Consider the following 19915-nt stretch of genomic DNA (forward strand, 5'->3'; position numbering starts at 1 on the left):
GCCAGACATCAACTGAGGTACGTTCTAAAACCTCCTTAGAACTAATGTAAGCCCTGCCTCCAAGCACCGTACAACCTAACAGTTGCAATACATTTCTGTAAGCACTGTAACAGGCCCATCCACACCACCATAGTAGGACAAAAGAAGAAAGAATCATTTTATCTCAGTTTTAGGAAGAGGGAAATGGTCAGACTTCAAAGAAGGGGTTAGCCCACGAACTTGGTCTGAAAGACAGGCAAGGGTTTATCAAGTGAACCAAGAAAGCAAATATGGAAGCTTGCAAATCTATGGTGGTGATTAACAATTGACTAAGGGAAGATTCTCTTTTTCAGATTGTTGGTGAGACCTCGTGGTGTCAACATGTTATTCCCGCAGCAGCAGTTCTTAACCTAGAGACTGTAGATTCTCAGAGTTCTTAAACAGAACTGTATTTCAGTGTATTTGGTTTCCTTTGCAACCCTTGCATTTTACTATGTGTGTTTAAAATTTTATTCTAATGAGAAGTCCACAGGTTTCACTGTCAGAAGGGGATCCATGGCACAAAAAAAGGTTAAGAACCCCCAAGACCTAGACCTACTGTGCTAAGAACTTCTCTGATACAAGTACATTGTTTTAGTCTTGATAATAAGTAAAATTGTGCTATTAACAATTTCTATTCAATCACCTTACAATAGATCCAATGGACCAAAGAAAAACTGATAAATGACCCAATTATATTCGTGGATTTCTTGGATGTAAACAAATCTCATAAAAAGAAGACCTATCAGTATACCAATGACTATAATAAACTTGCTGAAGTACTTACTGAATTCCAAATGAAGTTGAATTCAGCGTCTTTGGAGGTAGAGACACATACTATACAAAAATCTAAGGAATACTATTTTCAAATATATATATATATATATATGCACACACATATATACAGGCTTCCCTGGTAGCTCAATCAGTAAAGAATCTGCCTGCCAATGCAGAAGACTCAGGTTCGTTCCCTGAGTTGGGAAGATCCCCTGGAGAAGGAAATGGGAACTCACTCCAGTATTCTTGCCTGGAAAATCCCCACAGACAGAGGAGCCTGGTGGGCTACAGTCCATGGGATTGCAAAACGTCAGACACGACTGAGCGACTAACAGTACACATGTGTATATGTGTATGTAAAAATCAAATATTTTTGAGATGTGTGTGTATGTATAAGAGCGAGAGAGATCAAAAAATGCACCCTCAAACTTTAGTGCAGACCAGTAGAAGTGGTCTTATTTTGCCTCATTTAAATAAAAAGTGCACAACTGAGGCGGTAAAATGTTGAATTATTAAAGTTAAGGGAATTAAATGCAAGAGAGGGTGTGGCAACAAGTAGCAACAATATAGCTGGGACTAATTCACAATCTTTCCCATTGTGCTGTGCTTAGTCACTCAGTCGTGTCCAACTCTTCGCGACCCATGAACTGTAGCCCTCTATCCATAGGGATTCTCCAGGCAAGAATACTGGAATGGGTTGCCATGTCCTTCTCCACGGGATCTTCCCAACCCAGGAATCCAATCCAGGTTTCCCACATTGCAGGAGGATTCTTTACCATCTGAGCCACCAAGGAAGTCCAATGGGAAACTACATTCCTATTATAGTTATGAGCAAAGGTGATTTTGAACATAGACACCAACAAAATCAGATACCATACACGGATTCCTTGAGGCTTGTTCTACCCCAAGTCAGAGAAATAGATAATCAGCCTGGATATTGCTGCTCTCCCCTTCATCCTCTTCCCTCAAGCCTATGCCCGCCTCCCAGTGTTGCTCATCAGAATATTGGCAAAAGGACAGTTCTCATTGTGCACACTTATTTTCCATAAATGTAAACTAATTTATTGGGTCTAAATTATTGGATTACCAGATTAGTCGTTCTCACTTCTATATCTTATATGTAAAACCACAATGAACACTTAATTTTTCTATGCCTATAATCACTCTATTTTTTTTTTTGTTTGTTTCCCCTGGTAGATTTCTAATTCCTTGGTATTTTTCAAGGAAGCCATAGAACACATTGCAAGAGCTACAAGGATCCTTCGACAATCAGGAAGTCATATGTTACTGGTAAGAATTTAAATTTTTCAAATTTTTTAGTATGCAAAATAAAAATTAAGGAAATTCAATAAAAATCTACTCTGCTTACAGAAATTTAATTTTTGCACAGTTTCTATTTATGAAAGCTCATATTAATTGACTCATATGACAAGATCCTTGTCCTCTCAAAAGTGCATAAAAGTTCATCAGCTATTTGTTTTTGGAAGGCATTTAATATGTAAAAACAGTGATGGGTCTGGCACCATCTCTAGCATATCTTCAGTATTAATACAGTGTCTGTGCGGGTGAATCTTGACTTCAAAAATAATACAATTCCTTGAATATTTATTTAGAAAAATGAGTCATTGAACAAAATTTTACTGTTCATGAAGGCAAATGAGAGTTAAATTCTTGGAAATTCCACCAATACCTTAAATAGAGAAAAGCTTTCAGAAGGCTAAATAAAATCCAATGTATTCAACCAATGATATGTCACATTATTATGACTATTTGTTTAAGTTAGTCATTCAAATTATGTTCTCAGATCACAAAAGAATTACTACTGGAATCAATAACAGGAAGAAATTTGGAGTATTCACAAATATGCAGCACCTTTATAATACATTCCTAAATAACCAATGGGTAAAAGAAGAAATCACAAGAGAAATTAGAAAATGCTTTGAGGTGAATGAAAACAAAAACACAACACACCAAAACAAAAAACAAACAAACAAACAAACAAACAAAAACACAACATACCTAAAGCAGTGCTTCGAGGGAAATTTACTGCTACAAATGCCTATATTTTATTTTATTTTAAACTTTTTATTTTATATTGGAGTATAGCTGATCAAACTAATACAATTATGTAAAGTTTAAAAATAAAATAAAATTAAAAAAAAAAAACAAAAAAAACAATGTTGAGATAGTTTCAAGTGGATAGCAGAGGGACCCAGCCTTACACATATATATGTCCATTCTCCCCCAAACTCCCCTCCCATCCAAGCTGCCACATGAGACTGAGTAGAGTTCCCTGTGCTATATAGTAGGTCCTTATTGGTTATCCATTTTACATATGGTAGTGTGTACAAATGTCAAGTAAATAATCTAAGTTTACACCTTATAAAACTACAAAAGAAAAGAAAACTAAGCCCAAAGAGGAAGTTATATGAGAGAAAAGATGAGAGAAGATAGTAAAGAATAGAAAAACAATAAGAGAATATCAATGAAAACAAACAAAAAAAATGATTCTTTGAAAAGATCAACAAAACTGGCAAATCTTTAAAGAGGATAATCAAGAGAAAAAAGGCAAGAACACTCTCCCAACTATTAAAATCAAGTATTTAATACACCTTGATGAAATGTACACCTTCCTCGAAAGACATAAATTACTGAACTGAAGAAATACGAAATCTGTACTTATATAACTAATAAAAAGATTGAATTAGGAATTTTTAAATTTCCCACAAAGAAAAGCCTAGGACCAAATTGCTTCACTAGAGAATTCTAACATTTAAGGAAAAATTAAATCAGCCCTTTATAACTCTTCCAGAAAATAGAAGAAGGAATACTTCCCAGCTAATCTATGAGACCAGTATCACCCTGATACCAAAACTGTATAGACATCATGAAAAAAGAGAACTACATACCAATATCACTGTGAATATAGTTGTTAATTTTTTGAATGAAATGTCAGCAACTGAATGTAACAATATATCATGGCCAAGTGAGTTTTATTCTAGGAATGTATGTTTGGTTTAACATCCCCAAATCCATTAATGGAAAAGGAATGAACTGCTGATGCACACTACAACACAGAGAACCTCAAAACCATCATGCTAACTGAGAAGTCAGATGCAAAAGACTTCTTACTGTATGATTCCATTTATAGGAAATGTCCAACAGAGGCAAATCTATAGAGAAAAAAAGCCTATTAATGGTTGCCTGGGACTGGAGATTAGAAAGAGGATTGACTGCAAATAAGCTTGAGGGATATTTGGGGAATGATAGACGTACTCTAAAAATGGATTGTGGTGATGGTTTCATACCTCTGTAAATTTACTAAAAATCATGTAATTGTGCACTTAAAACAGGTATAGTCTATAGTTTGCACCTCAATAAACTGTTTTAAAAGGGTAAAACTTCATCATCATTCCCAAAGAGCACTTCTTGAGTGTTATTGCCCACAGTAAATGGAAAAAGACTTTTTTGAATCCTTACAAATGAAGACTCAAATGTTGATAGTCACATTGCAATGATTTTATAAGCCTATCTATGCTATTTTTCCAGATTCAGTGCAGTTATTTCATGTAGTTCAAGAGGCTGTGAAGAGAAAAGATTAAAATATTGAAAGTGTTTGAGTGCCTTATAAGATTTTGATAAAATACTTTATGTTTCATGTGTTTATCAAAGCATTTTAAAATAGTCTTAGATAGTTTTACTAACTTTCCAGCACATCTAAGTAGAAAACTTTTTATTTCTATTTAGAAATAAAATTTCTAAATTTTTTTTCTTCCCAAGATTGGAATAGATGGATGTGGAAAAGAAACTTGTGCGACTCTGGCCTGTTATTTGGCAGAACACAAAATATACCGGGTACCTTTATCTCACAATTATGCCTACTTAGAATTCAAAGAAGATTTCAAAAAAGTGTTTATGCAAGCAGGATTAGAAGGCAACCCCTCTGCTTTGATAGTTAGTAATTTGAACCTAGATCAAGTAAGTACTTTTTGTTTTTATTATTTGCTAAAGTTTAATATTTATGTGGGGTATTCCCAGGTGGCACAGTGGAACCCTCCAAATTTAATATTTGAAAAGAAAATATTTATCTATGGTCCTATTAACCTGCCATATCAATTCTTTTCATTATTTTTCATGCTTATCCAATCATAGCCTATAGAGTTTATGAATTTACAATCATTCTGTATATAGTTTTACATAAGTACCACAATAAAAGAATTTTCTGTCTCTATAATTTTAATTGACTACTTGGAAGTAATTTATCTGTGTAACTAAAGTCATCCATTTTACATTAAAACCAGTTTTATAATCTGTCTTTTAAAAATAGCCCTATCATCTGTATCCACTGTCTGATCATGTAATCTACAATGTGCTCTCACAGAGTTTGAGACTTCTGTTTCTGTCCTTTATCCTTCTGCTCAAGTTTCACCAAAGCCAAGACCTTTCTTTGCAGCTTATGCCTTATTTATATGTAAGCAAAAAATGTCAATCGCTCAACTTTTAAAAAAATCTATTCTTTTGCATAAGTTATACCCTTCCACAGCCAAAGCATAATTAGGAATACCACCTCAGATTGTATGTACTTCTTTGTGGCAAAATTTCAAGGGAATATTGTTTATTATCTATGATCCAGAGGTGGATAGTTATTAGTATTGTTTCAAACTCCCATTTTGTTTTTTCTCCTGATACTGGGCCTCTCTCCCTAGAGTTGTATGTGTCTGTTTATTTTTCATGTCATATTTTGAAAGTAAATCCAAGGGCCATGTCATATCTGCTATTCTCCATAATATCCAGTTTTTCTGCTTTAACTATATATTCTCCCCTTCCCAAATTTGAATATTCTGCTCCTTGATTAGGTTGAGGTTTCTGCCAGACACTTGCTAGATTTCAGAAGATGTAATTTCTCCCCTGCCAAGAATGTATCATTCTAATTTAAGAAACTATTTTTTCAGAAATCCACTGTCAAAGCTGAATTGAGCATGGCTCCCGTGTTATTCAGGGGTTTCCCTGGTGGCTCAGCTGGTCAAGAATCCGCTTGCAATGGAGGAGACCTGGGTTGGATCCCTAGGTTGGGAAGATCCGCTGGAGAAGGGAATGGCTACCCACTCCAGTATTCTGACCTGGAAAATTCCATAGACTGTATAGCCCATGGAATTGCAAAGAGTCGGTCACAGCAGAGCGACTTTCACTTTCACTTTCCATGTTATGCAGAACTTTAAGGTTATTGCATCTCCTTTCCAGACTTTTTCTAGCCACATCATTGCTTTCCACATGAATCCAAAAAATGGTGTTATGACTTTGTTAAGTTTATTAACATTTGTTAAGTGCAGGGTACCAGATGGTGAGCTACAGTTTAACAAAAGACAAGAGAATTGGAAAAAGAAGCTTATTACTCAGGTTCTGCAGGAGGTACACAGCATGCTTTGAGGGAACCGATGGGAAGTCAAGGCAAAGTGCAGAGAGAGAGAGGTAGGACCAGGGCACACGCCTTGACTGGGGGTACAGTGCTTTGCAGTGCTTTTGGAGTTTCCAGGCTAGGGCCAGATTGGTCAGTTCAAACCCAACAAGGGTAAGTTCCATGGGGGTCTTATCTAAGGAGTACATATAGGGGAGGCTCTGGGAAGCAGGGAAGACTGTTGACACAAGGGCTGTTGGGAAGTCATATCAGAATTTACATTTGCTTTAACTCTGTGGGTTGCTATCTAAGGCATGTGCATCCATGAGAGGTATAATGTCAGTTTAAGTCCCCCAGCAGGCTGCTTGGCCAAACAAAATGGGTGCTGAGGCAGTAATACTATGGAGTAATTTAGCTAGACTCTCAACAAGTAGGCAATAATCAGAGTATTTAATAAATCTTTGGCGGTTCTCCATCATGTCTTAGGTGAGATAGGAAAGCAGTTAGCCCCATGTCACCTCTGCTGGCCTCTATTGGATGCAGCCCACCCCCCCACAACCAGTTCTCTGCCCTTTCTCAACTGGGCTGAAATACCAGGTCCCTGTGAGTGGCTAAAGAATACTGTATCTTGAGGCACTGATAATGCTAATAATGCTTTTTTGTTAAAAGAAAGCTTGGATTTATTCTAAAAACCAAAATGCTCATACTTTTTTTATTACTCCTCTGGTAGAATTTCTTTCATTGCTGCTTCTCCTCTGTTACCTTCCCATTCATTTTGGAACCCTTTATAGAGATGTTCTTGGTTAAAATAAGCTTTTGGCCATGTGATTTCTAATAGTTTGTGTAGTATTCAAACACAAAAGTAGAGATACCGAGAACTGCTATAAACTGTGTGAAGCAGAGTCCCTGCTCAACTTAATTATTGCACCCACTCCTCCCGTGCCTCTTCCCCATTCACAACACAGTGTTTGGCATGCTGTCGGTACCAAATCTGTTTCCCTAATGTTTGAATAAATGAATGAATAGATGAAGCTTATTTTGACTCAGAAAAAAATGTTTTTGTTGGGCTCACATTAAGAGAAGTTATTTTTTTGATCTAAGTTCTCCTGAAACACTATTGCTTTCTCGATTAGCTTTGTCCAGAGTACAATACATGCCCAATTTACTCATTCCTGATTAAATGTATGTTTTGCCTAAGGAGTTATTTATGGAAGATTTGAACAGCATTATTAATTTGGGGAAAATACCTGACTTGTTTGAAAATGAAGAGCTGGATGCGATTGCCCTCAAGCTTAGAGCTCTTGCCGAACAGTCTGGTTATGTCGATAATAGGCAAGCTTTACTTTTGTTCTTCCAAAAGGTACATTTTTGTGGATTGCCTTTATCAAATTGTCATATTAAATTGAAAACAGACCATGTTCAAATTTCACAAAATTTTATGGTAGTGTCCACTATTTGTTGAAAATAATGCTGCAATGAACATAAAGGTCTGCATTAAAAAATAGACTGTGTTTATAATTCTGTACATGAATTTCAAGTTGGATAATTTCTTTGGTTTTTTACATGAGTTTTTAAAGCTATAATAATGACTGCCATCCTTATACACAGACACACCATAGGCAGGACAAACATGAGCAAGAATCTGGGACTGACTGGCTAACAATAACTTAAAAAAATAATAATAGTTTGAGGCAATAAGAGAAATAAGATCCCAAGATTATTTCACACCCTGTGATCCATTTCTAGCCAATGAGGTTTTTTATTTCAGTTGTATGCTGGTAACAAGCCTGGAAAGGAAAGAAACAAGAATTCCTCATCCCCTTAAAAAGCCCTAGAACTGTCCGGGAGGTTATGGGTTATCCAGGTAGAGCAGGTAATATTCAGAATGAACTCGGCAGTGAGGTTGCTGTGAAAGAATCAGCTTGATGAGAGATATCAACTGGACAAATTAACTAGGCATTCTGTGTCTTTAAGACATGATGAATGACCAGTGGCTCAGTGAACAGATAGATATGATTACCCAAGCCAAAATGTTCACTGGTAAAGTACCACAGGCCAACTTATTTCTCAAGTCAGATTCTATCTTTTATGGAGACATTTGAAAATTGAACTGAACCACCATCCCTTCCTCAGCAGATACTTAGTGATCTTGCACAACAAAAACATGTAAAAAATTCTGGGAATGGAATCCACAATTGTAAGAGAACAATATAATATAAATGGATGTTTGAATTGAGTTGTATTTTAAAATGCTGCAGTAGAAAGAAGGATAGGAGTTATCCTGAAAACTTGTGGAACTCTAGCACTTCTTTACAAAATTGGTTTACCCAATAGATTGTGAGTGGAAAAGGAAAATAAATTCTGATTTAGAGTGTGGCAAACAGTGCCCTCCAGAAATAAAAAATAAGAATCCCAAGTAGAAATCAATTTTAATTTTATATATATGCCATACTTTCAAAAATGATTTGAGGTTTTTTACAGTAATAATAAATAGTGAAAACACATTTTAAACTGTTGGATATCTTCAAGTAGGAGTTTACAAATGGGCAAAGCAAAGAGAGGTAATTTCATTTTGTGGGTTTTCCCAAGTGGCTCAGTAAAGAATATGCCCACCAGTGCAGGAGACACAAGAGACAAATTTCAATCCTTGGGTCAGGAAGATCCCCTGGAGTGGGAAATGACAACCCACTCCAGTACTCTTGCCTGGAAAATGTCCATGGCCAGAAGAGCCTAGTGGGCTACAGTCCATGGGGTCGCGAAGAGTAGGACACAACTAAGCACACACGCAATTTCATTTTCGATTTAAAGATTTCTGTATTTTGTGAATTTTGCATTGAGGAGTTGCATTTGTTTTTATAAAAATTTTGAAGACAAGCAGGAGGGGGAAAATCTTACCCTTTAGTCTTCCTTCAGTTTTACCACTCTTATTTGGCAAAGTAGGTTGCTTGATACTCAAAGATATTATCACTTTGTACAAGTCGAACCCTTTGAGTTAGATGGACCATTGACTCACTGAAGCTGCTTTCAATAATGTGGTTTTATCATAAAGTGATGTATACAGTAAGGAAGGAATCTGTGCCCCGTGGTCAGTCCTTCCAAGAAGCCAAGAACAGCAACAACACAACCAGGTTTTAGGTGGGGCAAGGATGCAGGCAAACTTCTTTGAAACTAGCACTTTGCCTAGGACCTGAAAAATTATATAGAATCTAATACTGCTTGGCTGTAATCCTTTAGCTGTAGGAGTTTATTAGTATCTCTGAGGTGTTCTGTACATAACATTGTTCTGATTCTCTGCATCTCTTTTAGCTTTAATTCATCTGACTATTTCTTTCTTTGAGTTTCTGTGAGTCTTAAATGCACACCACTCCAGAGGAAACAGTTAAATAGACAGACTCATCACCATCTGATACAAACTGCCCTACTGAATAGAGTTCTAGCACCATATCCCCTTATAAAGGATGGTTTATACAAGGAATGTTCTGAGTCCAGTGACTCCCCTACCCAGTCCATCCAGCTGAAGCCAAGAGGGTGAGGTCCTCTAGAACAGAACCTGGCTCCTTTCCTCAGAAGGGCTTTGTTAAGCTTGTAGTTTCCCTTGGAAGGACTCTGATTTATGACAGATACTCAGTACATGATTGATAGGTACTCCCCCCATTAAGGAAAAAATTGAAACAAATTTTAAATGGAATTTTCCATATAATATTTTCTTCAAAGAAGTGGATTGCATTTAAACAAATTATATTTCATTAATTTTCAGAGAATACATAAAAATCTTCATATTCTTATGATCATGAGCCCTACAAGACCTAACTTTCACCAAAACTGTAGATTATATCCTTCCCTGATCAGCTCCTGCACAGTTGATTGGTATGAGAAGTGGCCAGAAGAAGCTCTCCTGATTGTAGCTGACGCTTTCTTAAGAGAAAAAGTGGATATCAAGAACAGAGAGGTAAATATAACCCCTTTAAAGAAATCTAATGCAAGTGAAGATTTCAATTTATTATCAGAATCCAACAACACTACATCTCTGAATGACAATGAACCTTAGGTGGGCAAGGAGAGGCAGTTCTGGGCAAAATTATGAAATAAGTCAAGTGTTTGTCTTGACTCTTTATCAACTCCTCATCTCTTTTGCCCCCTAATTCACCCTGTCTCAGTGATGCCCAGGTTCCTCACTGCTGGGTTCTCTTCACTGTTCTGCCCTCATGGTGGACAGCAGATTTCCACAAAGGTAAACCACCTCCATTTTGCATGCTCTGGTGAGGATACTGCAACCTTCTGTGTTCTTCTTGTGAATTTCACTGGTTTGGTTACAGCAACACAACTACAAAGAAATGAGAGCACAAGCCACACGCATAATTACCTCAGAACTCATGAGCCACAAGTCAGTAAGAATCTATTCTAGAGTGATTCAAATGAAGATCCCGAGAGATGTTGGCAAAAGAAGTTGCAAATTCAGAGAGGCCTGAAACTCTGTGGGGCCTAGAAAGGGGCTTACAACCTTACCTCTCCAAGTGTTCAGGAAAGCAAAGGCCAATAAGGGGTAGATTCAGGGTGGAACCAGCAAGAAATTGCAGCTGAGTTAAGAGTGACCAGTTTAACTAGGCTTGGTGGACTGAAGATGCACAAAAAGGACTAAATTATGTTCAAGTCAGATTCTCTCTGAAGGTAAGCAAAGAGGACACTCTTTCTACTCTAGTTTTGCCTACCTGTATCTCTACAATGATTGATCCATTGATTTCCATAAGGAACGGTTCCAGCCCCCTCCCCCAAACCCTGCAAAATACCAAAATCAGGATGCTCAAATGAAAGTGAAAGTCACTCAGTCGTGCCTGACTCTTTGAAACCCTATGGACTATACAGTCCATGGAATTCTCCAGGCCAGAATACTGGAGTGGGTAGCGTTTCCCTTCTCCAAGGGATCTTCCCAATCCAGGGATCAAACCCACATCTCCTGTATTGCAGGCGGATTCTTAACCAGCTGAGCCACAAGGGGCGCCCAAGAATACTGGACTGGGTAGCCTATCCCTTCTCCAGAGGATCTTCCCAACCTAGGAATCGAAGCAGGGTCTCCTGCATTGCAGGCAGATTCTTTACGAAGTGAGCTATGAGGGAAGCCCTGGATGCTCAAGTGCCTTATATAAAATAGTATAGCATTTACCCATAATATGTGCACATTCTATGATACATTTTAAATCATCTCTAAATTACTTGTAATACCTAATACATTGTAAGTATATGTAAATAATTTTAAATACAATGCAAATGCTATGTAAATAGTTGCCAGCACAAGAGAAATTCATATTTTGCTTTTGGAAACTTTCTGGAATATTTAAGAAGTATTTTCAGTGGTTGTTTGAATCTGTGGGTGCAGAACCCACAGATACAGAGGGCTGACTATACATCCTTTAAGTCCTTACATTTTTCTAGCTTTATTTTACTCATGAAAATTGAGTATCTTGCTATCAATAACCTACTTTAAAGAAAGGAAGATAAGAGATAAAGCACTATAAACCTTGGCCATTGACAATGTACCCTAAATCCTTGGAGTGCTGCAGCAGAAATAAGGGAAAAACCTAGCTGAGATGTCATTTATTGTTAACCTTTTTTCTTTTTGTCTTTTCCACCCTAAGCTCATCCTAACCACTAAAACTCATGTATTTTTAGTCCCATTCATCCAAACCCTTTTTCTGCGTCTCCACATCTCAGAAATGACAAATGTATTTGCATTGTCAGTTTTCTTTTGTGTGTGTGTGTGTATTTAGACTGCTTTCTCTTAATTCTTAGAAATTACTATTTTTCAGAACTTAAAAGAAAAACTTGTTCCAACATGTGTCCAAATCCACAGAAGCATAAAAGAGTTGAACATAAAATACTTTCAAACAACTAGAAGGCATTATTATATCACTCCCAGTAACTACTTGCGATTCATGGATACATTTGTCCACATTTTGAAGTCCCGAGAGAAGAAAATGCAAAAGAAGAGGTAAGACTTTGAGACCAAGTCAGATATATATTTGTGCTCTTATTTGTGAAAAGGGATACAAATGCAAGTGAACCCAAATCCACCTTTTCATTGGAGGGAAAAGAGCAAAAGCTACAGAAGATCTTAAGAGGTAGGTGTCTATCTCCCCTGTGGTCATTCACAGGCTGCCCCTGTAAAGGCAAGGCTGACAGATTCTGCCAGTGAAGAAGCAATAGACTGTTAGAGTCAGACATGGACAATGAAAACAAGAGTAACCAGCATTGCCATTCCCAATGTCCCTGATCCCATGAAATGAAAGTGAAAGTCACTCAGTTGTGTCCAACTCTTTGGGACCCCATGGACTGTAGCCACCAGGCTCCTCTGTCCATGGGATTCTCCAGGCAAGAGTACTGGAGTGGGTTGCTATTTCCTTCTCCAGGGACTCTTCCCAACTACAACCCTGGTAGTGGGATGCCCTGTTGCTGAGAAGTCCACGGCATGCTGCAGCTCCACAGTTTTAGAACCTTCAGCTGGACCTGGGAAGGGTGGGGGGAGGAAACCTGAGGTAGAAAGTCTCATATCTAATCAGAACTCTAGAGTCCTTGAGAAACAATCTCATGGCAGCCTCCCAGAAGATAAAGACAGTGGGAAATAGTCTTATAGCATCTGCTCACAAGCATTCCATGCTGTCATGTTCCAGAAGGATCACAGACTTATCTCAGTTGTAGTTAAACCTTCTCCTGTGTGACCTATATGAAGGCATAAAAAGTTGCCAGGGTACCATGTGAAGGCATTCCTTTACAGCTCTATCCTCCAACCTGTCATTTATCCAGCTGAAAAAGAACAGCCCACTCTATCAGATACCCCAGTTAAATGCACTGATAGGGACTTAGACCAAATCCATTCTTGGACAACATTGGGTAAGAATGGCCATGATGACTGCCACTTGGAGGACAGACCACAGCCAGATTTCGTATCTTGAGCCAAGCCAGTTAAAATTGCTATTGATCCAAATGCGTCAATAATTGGCATTTGCCCATACTCTGCCTTTATTGGCCAGCTGGAAGCCCAGGGCAATGAAAATTTTCACCACCACTCATATGTGGTGCACGAGTATAGACCCGACATTTACAGAAGCAGTACCAACCTCAGCAGCAGCATTTTACTCACATGGTATCAGAATCTCATTTATTTTTTGTCAACAACTTTGAGTGGTACATTCAACATCAATTGTACAGCAGTTGCTACAGTCTGTGAAAACAGTCCTATTAGTTCAAAAGGTTAATCTTGTTCCATTGTTTTACATAAAGGCCATTCACTCCTCTGGGTTAGCAGCTCCTAAAATGCTTCTGAAAGTCCATGGATTAAGCCTTTTGTTGGTTAGTGATTAAATTGAGTATGATGGCCACAGGCTGGGTAAATTGGCCAGATGCCCTATAGACAAGAGTTATAAGGAATTAATGGAACTTCCTTCTACCTCCGACCTCCAGGTTTTAAGGTGTCCCCTTCCCACCATCCAGGGTTGTTGCTCTCCATTCAGTCATGATTGGTATGACCAGTGTCTGTCACAATCACTTCATCCACTTCCCAGTCTTCCCCATGTCTTACCCACATTGGACATCCTTAAGTTGCTCAATAGTTTCTTCCTTATGTACCTTGAACTATCGTAGAACATCTCCTTACCCCCCTGATGTGTAATCAGGATTACCATAAGTTATCCCCTTATGTGCATGATCATTATCATCAATATCCAATAGCGCTTATAGCCATCAAGTATAACTATTTGGTAAAAAGAAGCACCAGGTTATAAGTCCCAACTTCATAGCTCTTCTTTACTTCTTACAAATCCAGTAAGAAGTTTCCCAGGGATAGATATGGGACAAGAAAAAAGGGAAGGGAAGGGTTAATTATGTGCTTTGGGTCTCTTACAGCCAGTCCACGCCTCTTCTCCACCCCCAAAACATTTAGCATCCTGTTTCAGTGGGAGATATCCTTTTGGGAAATAATCACGTTTAAAGCCCAAATTACCTGTCGTAAGCGTGCACTTCATTGGGAGCTTAGTTTCAGTTGTCTGTGTTTCTTTAGTTTTTCCTTTGAGTCCATTCTATTTTTAATATCACCTGTTTCTAGGGGGTCATATGTTTACAAATTAAATGCTAAGCGCAACGTCTGATGTACACAGCACACAACAAATAACAACTCTTTAAATAGGTAAATAGTATAAATAGACTTATTTTAGGAAGATCACTCTGGTATGGAGAATAAATTGGAGAGAGACAAAAAATAAAAACAAGACTTGAAAGCTAATGTGGTAATCCACATGAGACTTTTGAGGACCTATCCTAGAGCTAGATAAAAGAATAAAATATCAAAAATATCTGTGTAATTCACAATTTAAAGGGTATGGGTGATGATGTTCTCATAGATTATGAAAGCCCAAGAAATAGAAACCATATATTCAATTTTTAGAAAATGCTCTATGGAACTTATTCCCTGTCTTAGAACTAAAATTTTGTGGACCAATAGCTTAGTAGTCTTCTTATTTAAATCTTTCAATTTATTTTATTCCATACAAATGTATATTTTCAGTTTTCTATTCTAGTGAATAGATGAATGAAAATTTTTCAAACTTATTGTTTCTTATTTAAAAAGAAAATTTGTTTTGGACATTATTAGATTCACAGGAAGTTACAAAAATAGTACAGAGAGGTCCAAAGTATCTCTTACTCAGTTTCTCTCAGTGCTCACATTTTACATGACTGTAGTACAACATCAAAACCAGGAAACTGTCATTGGTACAATGTGTGTTTATAGTTCCATGCCATTCAACTTTATCATTTGTAGCAATTTGTATAACCACAACAGCAATCAAGATATAGAACTAGTTCATACCACAAAGATTCCCCCTACTGCTACCCTCTTTACAGTCACTCCCACTCTTTTCCTCCTCCTATTCCAAATACCTTGCAATTGCTAATCTGTTCTGCATTTCTCTGTTTTTATTCTTCACATACAGAGTGATAGTGCTTTCACTCAACATAATGCCTCTGGGATCTAAGCTATTGCATGTATCATGAGTTTATTCCATTTTATTGCTAAAGTAATAGTCCATATGGGTGTACCACAATTTGTCTAACCATTGAAGGAATTTGGGCTGATTCTAATTTGGAGTTATTATGAATATATCTCTGTACAGGTTTCTGGGCAGATATAAATTTCTATTTCTCTAGGATAAATGGCAAGAGTATAACTGTTAGGTCCTCTGACCTATGAAGAAAATATCAAATTGTTACTCAAAATGACTGTACTATTTTTTGTAGTTTTATAAATTATGTATGTATTATGTAGTCCATTCAGTTTCTCTGCATGCTTGAGAGCATTTGGTATTGTCACTATTTTGTATATTGACTGTTTTAATAAGTATGTAATTATATGACATTGTGATCTTAATTTACACCTTAATGGTTAGTGATGCTGAATATCTTTTCATGCCCTTATTTGCCATCCATATATCCTTTTCAATTTAATGTCTCTTCATATCTTTTTTAAATTTTGTAAATTGTTCAAATTTTTCATTGTTAGTTTGAGAATTCTTTATATATTCTAAAATAAGTCCTTTGTCAGATATGTGGATTACAAGTATCTTATTCCAGTTGGTAACTTATATTTTCATTCTCCCTTTCACAGAGAAAAGGGTCCTAATTTTTGATGAAGTCCAATTTATGATTTTTTTTCTTTTATAAATTATGCTTCTCGTGTCTAAGAACTCTTCACCAAACCCTAGATCCTGATCACTTTTTCCAATATTTTCTTCTGAAAGTAGTTCAGTTTTACATTTAATTCTATGGTCCATTTCAAGTTAATTTTTGCATAAACATAAGGTGTAAGGTTAGGTTACAGTTCATCTGATGTAACTGATGCCCCAGCACCATTTGTTGAAAAACCTTTTCTTCCTCTATTGCTTTTTCACCTTTGTCAAAACTGAGTTAGGTGTACTTGTGTGGTTTTACTTTTGTCTTCTCTATCTGTTCCGTCAATCTTCATATCTATCTCTCTGCCAGTACCACATATAATCTTGATTACTGTCGCTATGTAATAAGTCTTACAATCAGGTAGAATATTCCACCCACTTTATTCTTTTTTTTTTCAAAATTATTTTAATTACCTTAGTTCATTTGCCTTTCCATATAAATTTTAGAATAAGCACATCTATACATAAAAAACTTTTTTTTTTAACTGAGATTCTGACAGGAAACCTATATATCATTTTCGGGAGAATGGGCATCTTTACTATGTGGTCTTCCAGTCCATGATTACAGTGAACCTTGCTTTGCTATTATTTTGTTATATCTATACTTTCTTAATTGATGGAAAGAGCTGACTCATTGGAAAAGACCCTGATGCTGGGAAAGATTAAGGGCATGAGGAGAGAAAAGGGAACGACAGGATGAGATGCTTGGGTCATTGACTCAATGGACATGAATTTGAACAAACTCCAGGAGATAGTGAAGGACAGAGACGCCTGGTGTGCTGCAGTCCATGGGGTTGCAGAGAGTTGGACATGACTGAGCAACTGAACAACAACAAAATGCTCTCTTAATACTTTCTTTCCCTTCAGGGAACGTTTCCACATGGGCCTATCCAAGATCCTGGAAACAACGGCTCTAGTCACAGATATGCAGGAGGAGCTCTTGATTCTTGGCCCTCAAATAGAACAAAAAACAAAGGTGTGTTTGATTTTGGATCTCTTTTTTAAATTTTATGGTTTAACATGGAATGGCATTTGAAAGCAGAAGCTGATACTTGACAGACATGGGTTAGAACTTCAGCTTTATTACCATGCAGCTGTGCAACCTCTCTTAGTCTTAGTTTTCTTATCTGTAAAATGAGGAAAGCGGTAACAACACAATAGCAAAGTAGTAACATCATTGTCTTTTTTAATTTATTTTTATTGGAATATAATTGGTTTATAATATCGTGTTAGTTTCTGCTATACAACCACATGATTCAGCCATATGTGTACATTTATACCCTCCTTCTGGGACCTCCCTCACACCCAGCCCCCATTCCAACCCTCTAGGTCATCACAGCACCAAGCTGAGCTCCCTGTGCTATGCAGCAGCTTCCCACTGTCTGTTCTGTACGTGGTAGTGTATGTACGTCACTGCTGCTCTTTCAGTTCGTCCCACCCTCTCCTTCCTGCCCTGTGTCCACAAGGCAGGGAATTGCCTTGTGCCTACATCTGTGCAAATTGCCATATGACCCAGCAATTCCACTACTGGACATATACCCTGAGAAAACAGTAACTCAAAAAGACTCATGTACCCCAATGTTCATTGCAACACTATTTACAGTACGACATGGAAGCAACGTAGATGTCCATCGACAGATGATTGGATAAAAAAAGATGTGGTACCTATATGTAATGGCGTATTACTCAGCCCTTATTATATTCTAATAATTAAATGTGATAATTGATATTATCATGTGCTCAGTCGCTCAGTTGTATCTGACTCTTTGTGACCCCATGGACTGTAGAACACCAGACTCCTCTGTCCATGGAATTTTCCAGGCAAGAATATTGGAATGGGTTGCCATTTCTTCCTCCAGGGGATCTTCCTTCCCCAGGGATTCAATCCACATCCCCTGCATTGGCAGGTGCATTCTTTAATACTGACCCACCTGGGAAGCCAATAATAAGTATCTACCTAATTATAAAAGAAATAGAAAAATCTGCAGTTATTACTTAAATACATCTGAAATGCACTATGATAATTTGCAGTTGGCCATGTATTCTAAAAATCATTACTCATCATCAATCTTTATGTGTATGAAATTGTATGAAATTATATTTGTATGAAATTATATTTGTTGTAATCATTTTTATTAGTCTATTAAATATATTTTGAGGTGATTTTGACAAATTCTGTAAGAATGAAATAAGCTATTTGATTTCTCTTTTTAAAAAGATATCATGTCTCTTAAAACTTATTTTAAGAAGAGTTGTTTGGTTCATTAGGAGAAAGAAATCCTAATGGAAAAACTACAGAAAGATTCCCAAGTGGTTGAGAAAGTTCAGATGCTTGTTAAACAGGATGAAGAAATCATGGCAGAAGAAGTAAGAATCGTAGAAGAGTATGCTCAGGTAAAATTAAAATATACTCAATGAAAGTCACTTAGAGATTTGCAAAATTGTTTCCTACCCCAAAAATTTAAAAGTCAGGCTCAGTTCAGTTCAGTCACTCAGTCGTGTCCGACTCTTTGTGATCCCATGAATCGCAGCACGCCAGGCCTCCCTGTCCATCACCATCTCCCAGAGTTCACTCAAACTCACATCCATCGAGTCGGTGATGCCATCCAGCCATCTCATCCTCTGTCGTCCCCTTCTCCTCCTGCCCCCAATCCCTCCCAGCATCAGGGTCTTTTCCAATGAGTCAACTCTTTGCATGAGGTGGCCAAAGTACTGGAGTTTCAGCTTCAGCATCATTCCTTCCAAAGAACACCCAGGGTTGATCTCCTTCAGAATGGACTGGTTGGATCTCCTTGCAGTCCAAGGGACTCTCAAGAGTCTTCTCCAACACCACAGTTCAGAGGCATCAATTCTTCGGCTCTCAGCCTTCTTCACAGTCCAACTCTTGCATACATGCATGACTACTGAAAAAACCACAACCTTGACTAGATGGACCTTTGTCGGCAAAGTAATGTCTCTGCTTTTCAATATGCTGTCTAGGTTGGTCATAACTTTTCTTCCAAGGAGTAAGCGTCTTTTAATTTCATGGCTGCAGTCACCATCTGCAATGATTTTGGAGCCCCCCAAAATAAAGTCTGACACTGTTTCCCCATCTATTTCCCATGAAGTGATGGGACCAGGTGCCATGATCTTCGTTTTCTGAATGTTGAGCTTTAAGCCCACTTTTTCACTCTCCTCTTTCACTTTCATCAAGAGGCTTTTGAGTTCCTCTTCACTTTCTGCCATAAGGGTGGTGTCATCTGCATATCTGAGGTTATTGATATTTCTCCCAGCAATCTTGATTCCAGCTTGTGCTTCTTCTAGCCCAGTTTTTCTCATGATGTACTCTGCATAGAAGTTAAATAAGCAGGGTGACGATATACAGCCTTGACGTACTTCTTTTCCTATTTGGAACCAGTCTGTTGTTCCATGTCCAGTTCTAACTGTTGCTTCCTGACCTGCATACAGATTTCTCAAGAGGCAGATCAGGTGGTCTGGTATTCCCATCTCTTTCAGAATTTTCCACAGTTTCTTGTGATCCACACAGTCAAAGACTTTGGCACAGTCAATAAAGCAGAAATAGATGGTTTTCTGGAACTCTCTTTCTTTTTCCATGATCCAGTGGATGTTGGCAATTTGATCTCTGGTTCCTCTGCCTTTTCTAAAACTAGCTTGAACATCAGGAAGTTCACGGTTCACATATTGCTGAAGCCTGGCTTGGAGAATTTTGAGCATTACTTTACTAGCATGTGAGATGAGTGCAATTGTGCGGTAGTCTGAGCATTCTTTGGCATTGCCTTTCTTTGGGATTGGAATGAAAACTCACCTTTTCCAGTCCTGTGGCCACTGCTGAGTTTTCCAAATGTGCTGGCATATTGAGTGCAGCACTTTCACAGCATCATCTTTCAGGTTTTGAAATAGCTCAACTGGAATTCCATCACCTCCACTAGCTTTGTTCATAGTGATGCTTTCTAAGGCCCACTTGACTTCACATTCCAGGATGTCTGGCTCTAGGTGAGTGATCATACCA

General features: G+C 37.7%; 1 protein-coding gene across 1 annotated transcript in view; it reads left to right on the forward strand.

Moving 5' to 3' along the window:
* Positions 1-19915, forward strand: part of DNAH14 (dynein axonemal heavy chain 14) — a 440851-nt gene that overhangs the window by 312078 nt on the left and 108858 nt on the right. The window contains exons 54-61 of the mRNA XM_055583763.1: positions 675-842; positions 1993-2085; positions 4576-4773; positions 7389-7550; positions 9948-10139; positions 11995-12176; positions 16774-16882; positions 18175-18300. Coding sequence (XP_055439738.1) covers positions 675-842; positions 1993-2085; positions 4576-4773; positions 7389-7550; positions 9948-10139; positions 11995-12176; positions 16774-16882; positions 18175-18300 — 1230 coding nt within the window. The remainder of the gene's footprint in view (positions 1-674; positions 843-1992; positions 2086-4575; positions 4774-7388; positions 7551-9947; positions 10140-11994; positions 12177-16773; positions 16883-18174; positions 18301-19915) is intronic.

The sequence above is a fragment of the Bubalus kerabau genome, chromosome 5 (assembly GCF_029407905.1).
Source record: "Bubalus kerabau isolate K-KA32 ecotype Philippines breed swamp buffalo chromosome 5, PCC_UOA_SB_1v2, whole genome shotgun sequence".
Taxonomy (NCBI): domain Eukaryota; kingdom Metazoa; phylum Chordata; class Mammalia; order Artiodactyla; family Bovidae; genus Bubalus; species Bubalus kerabau.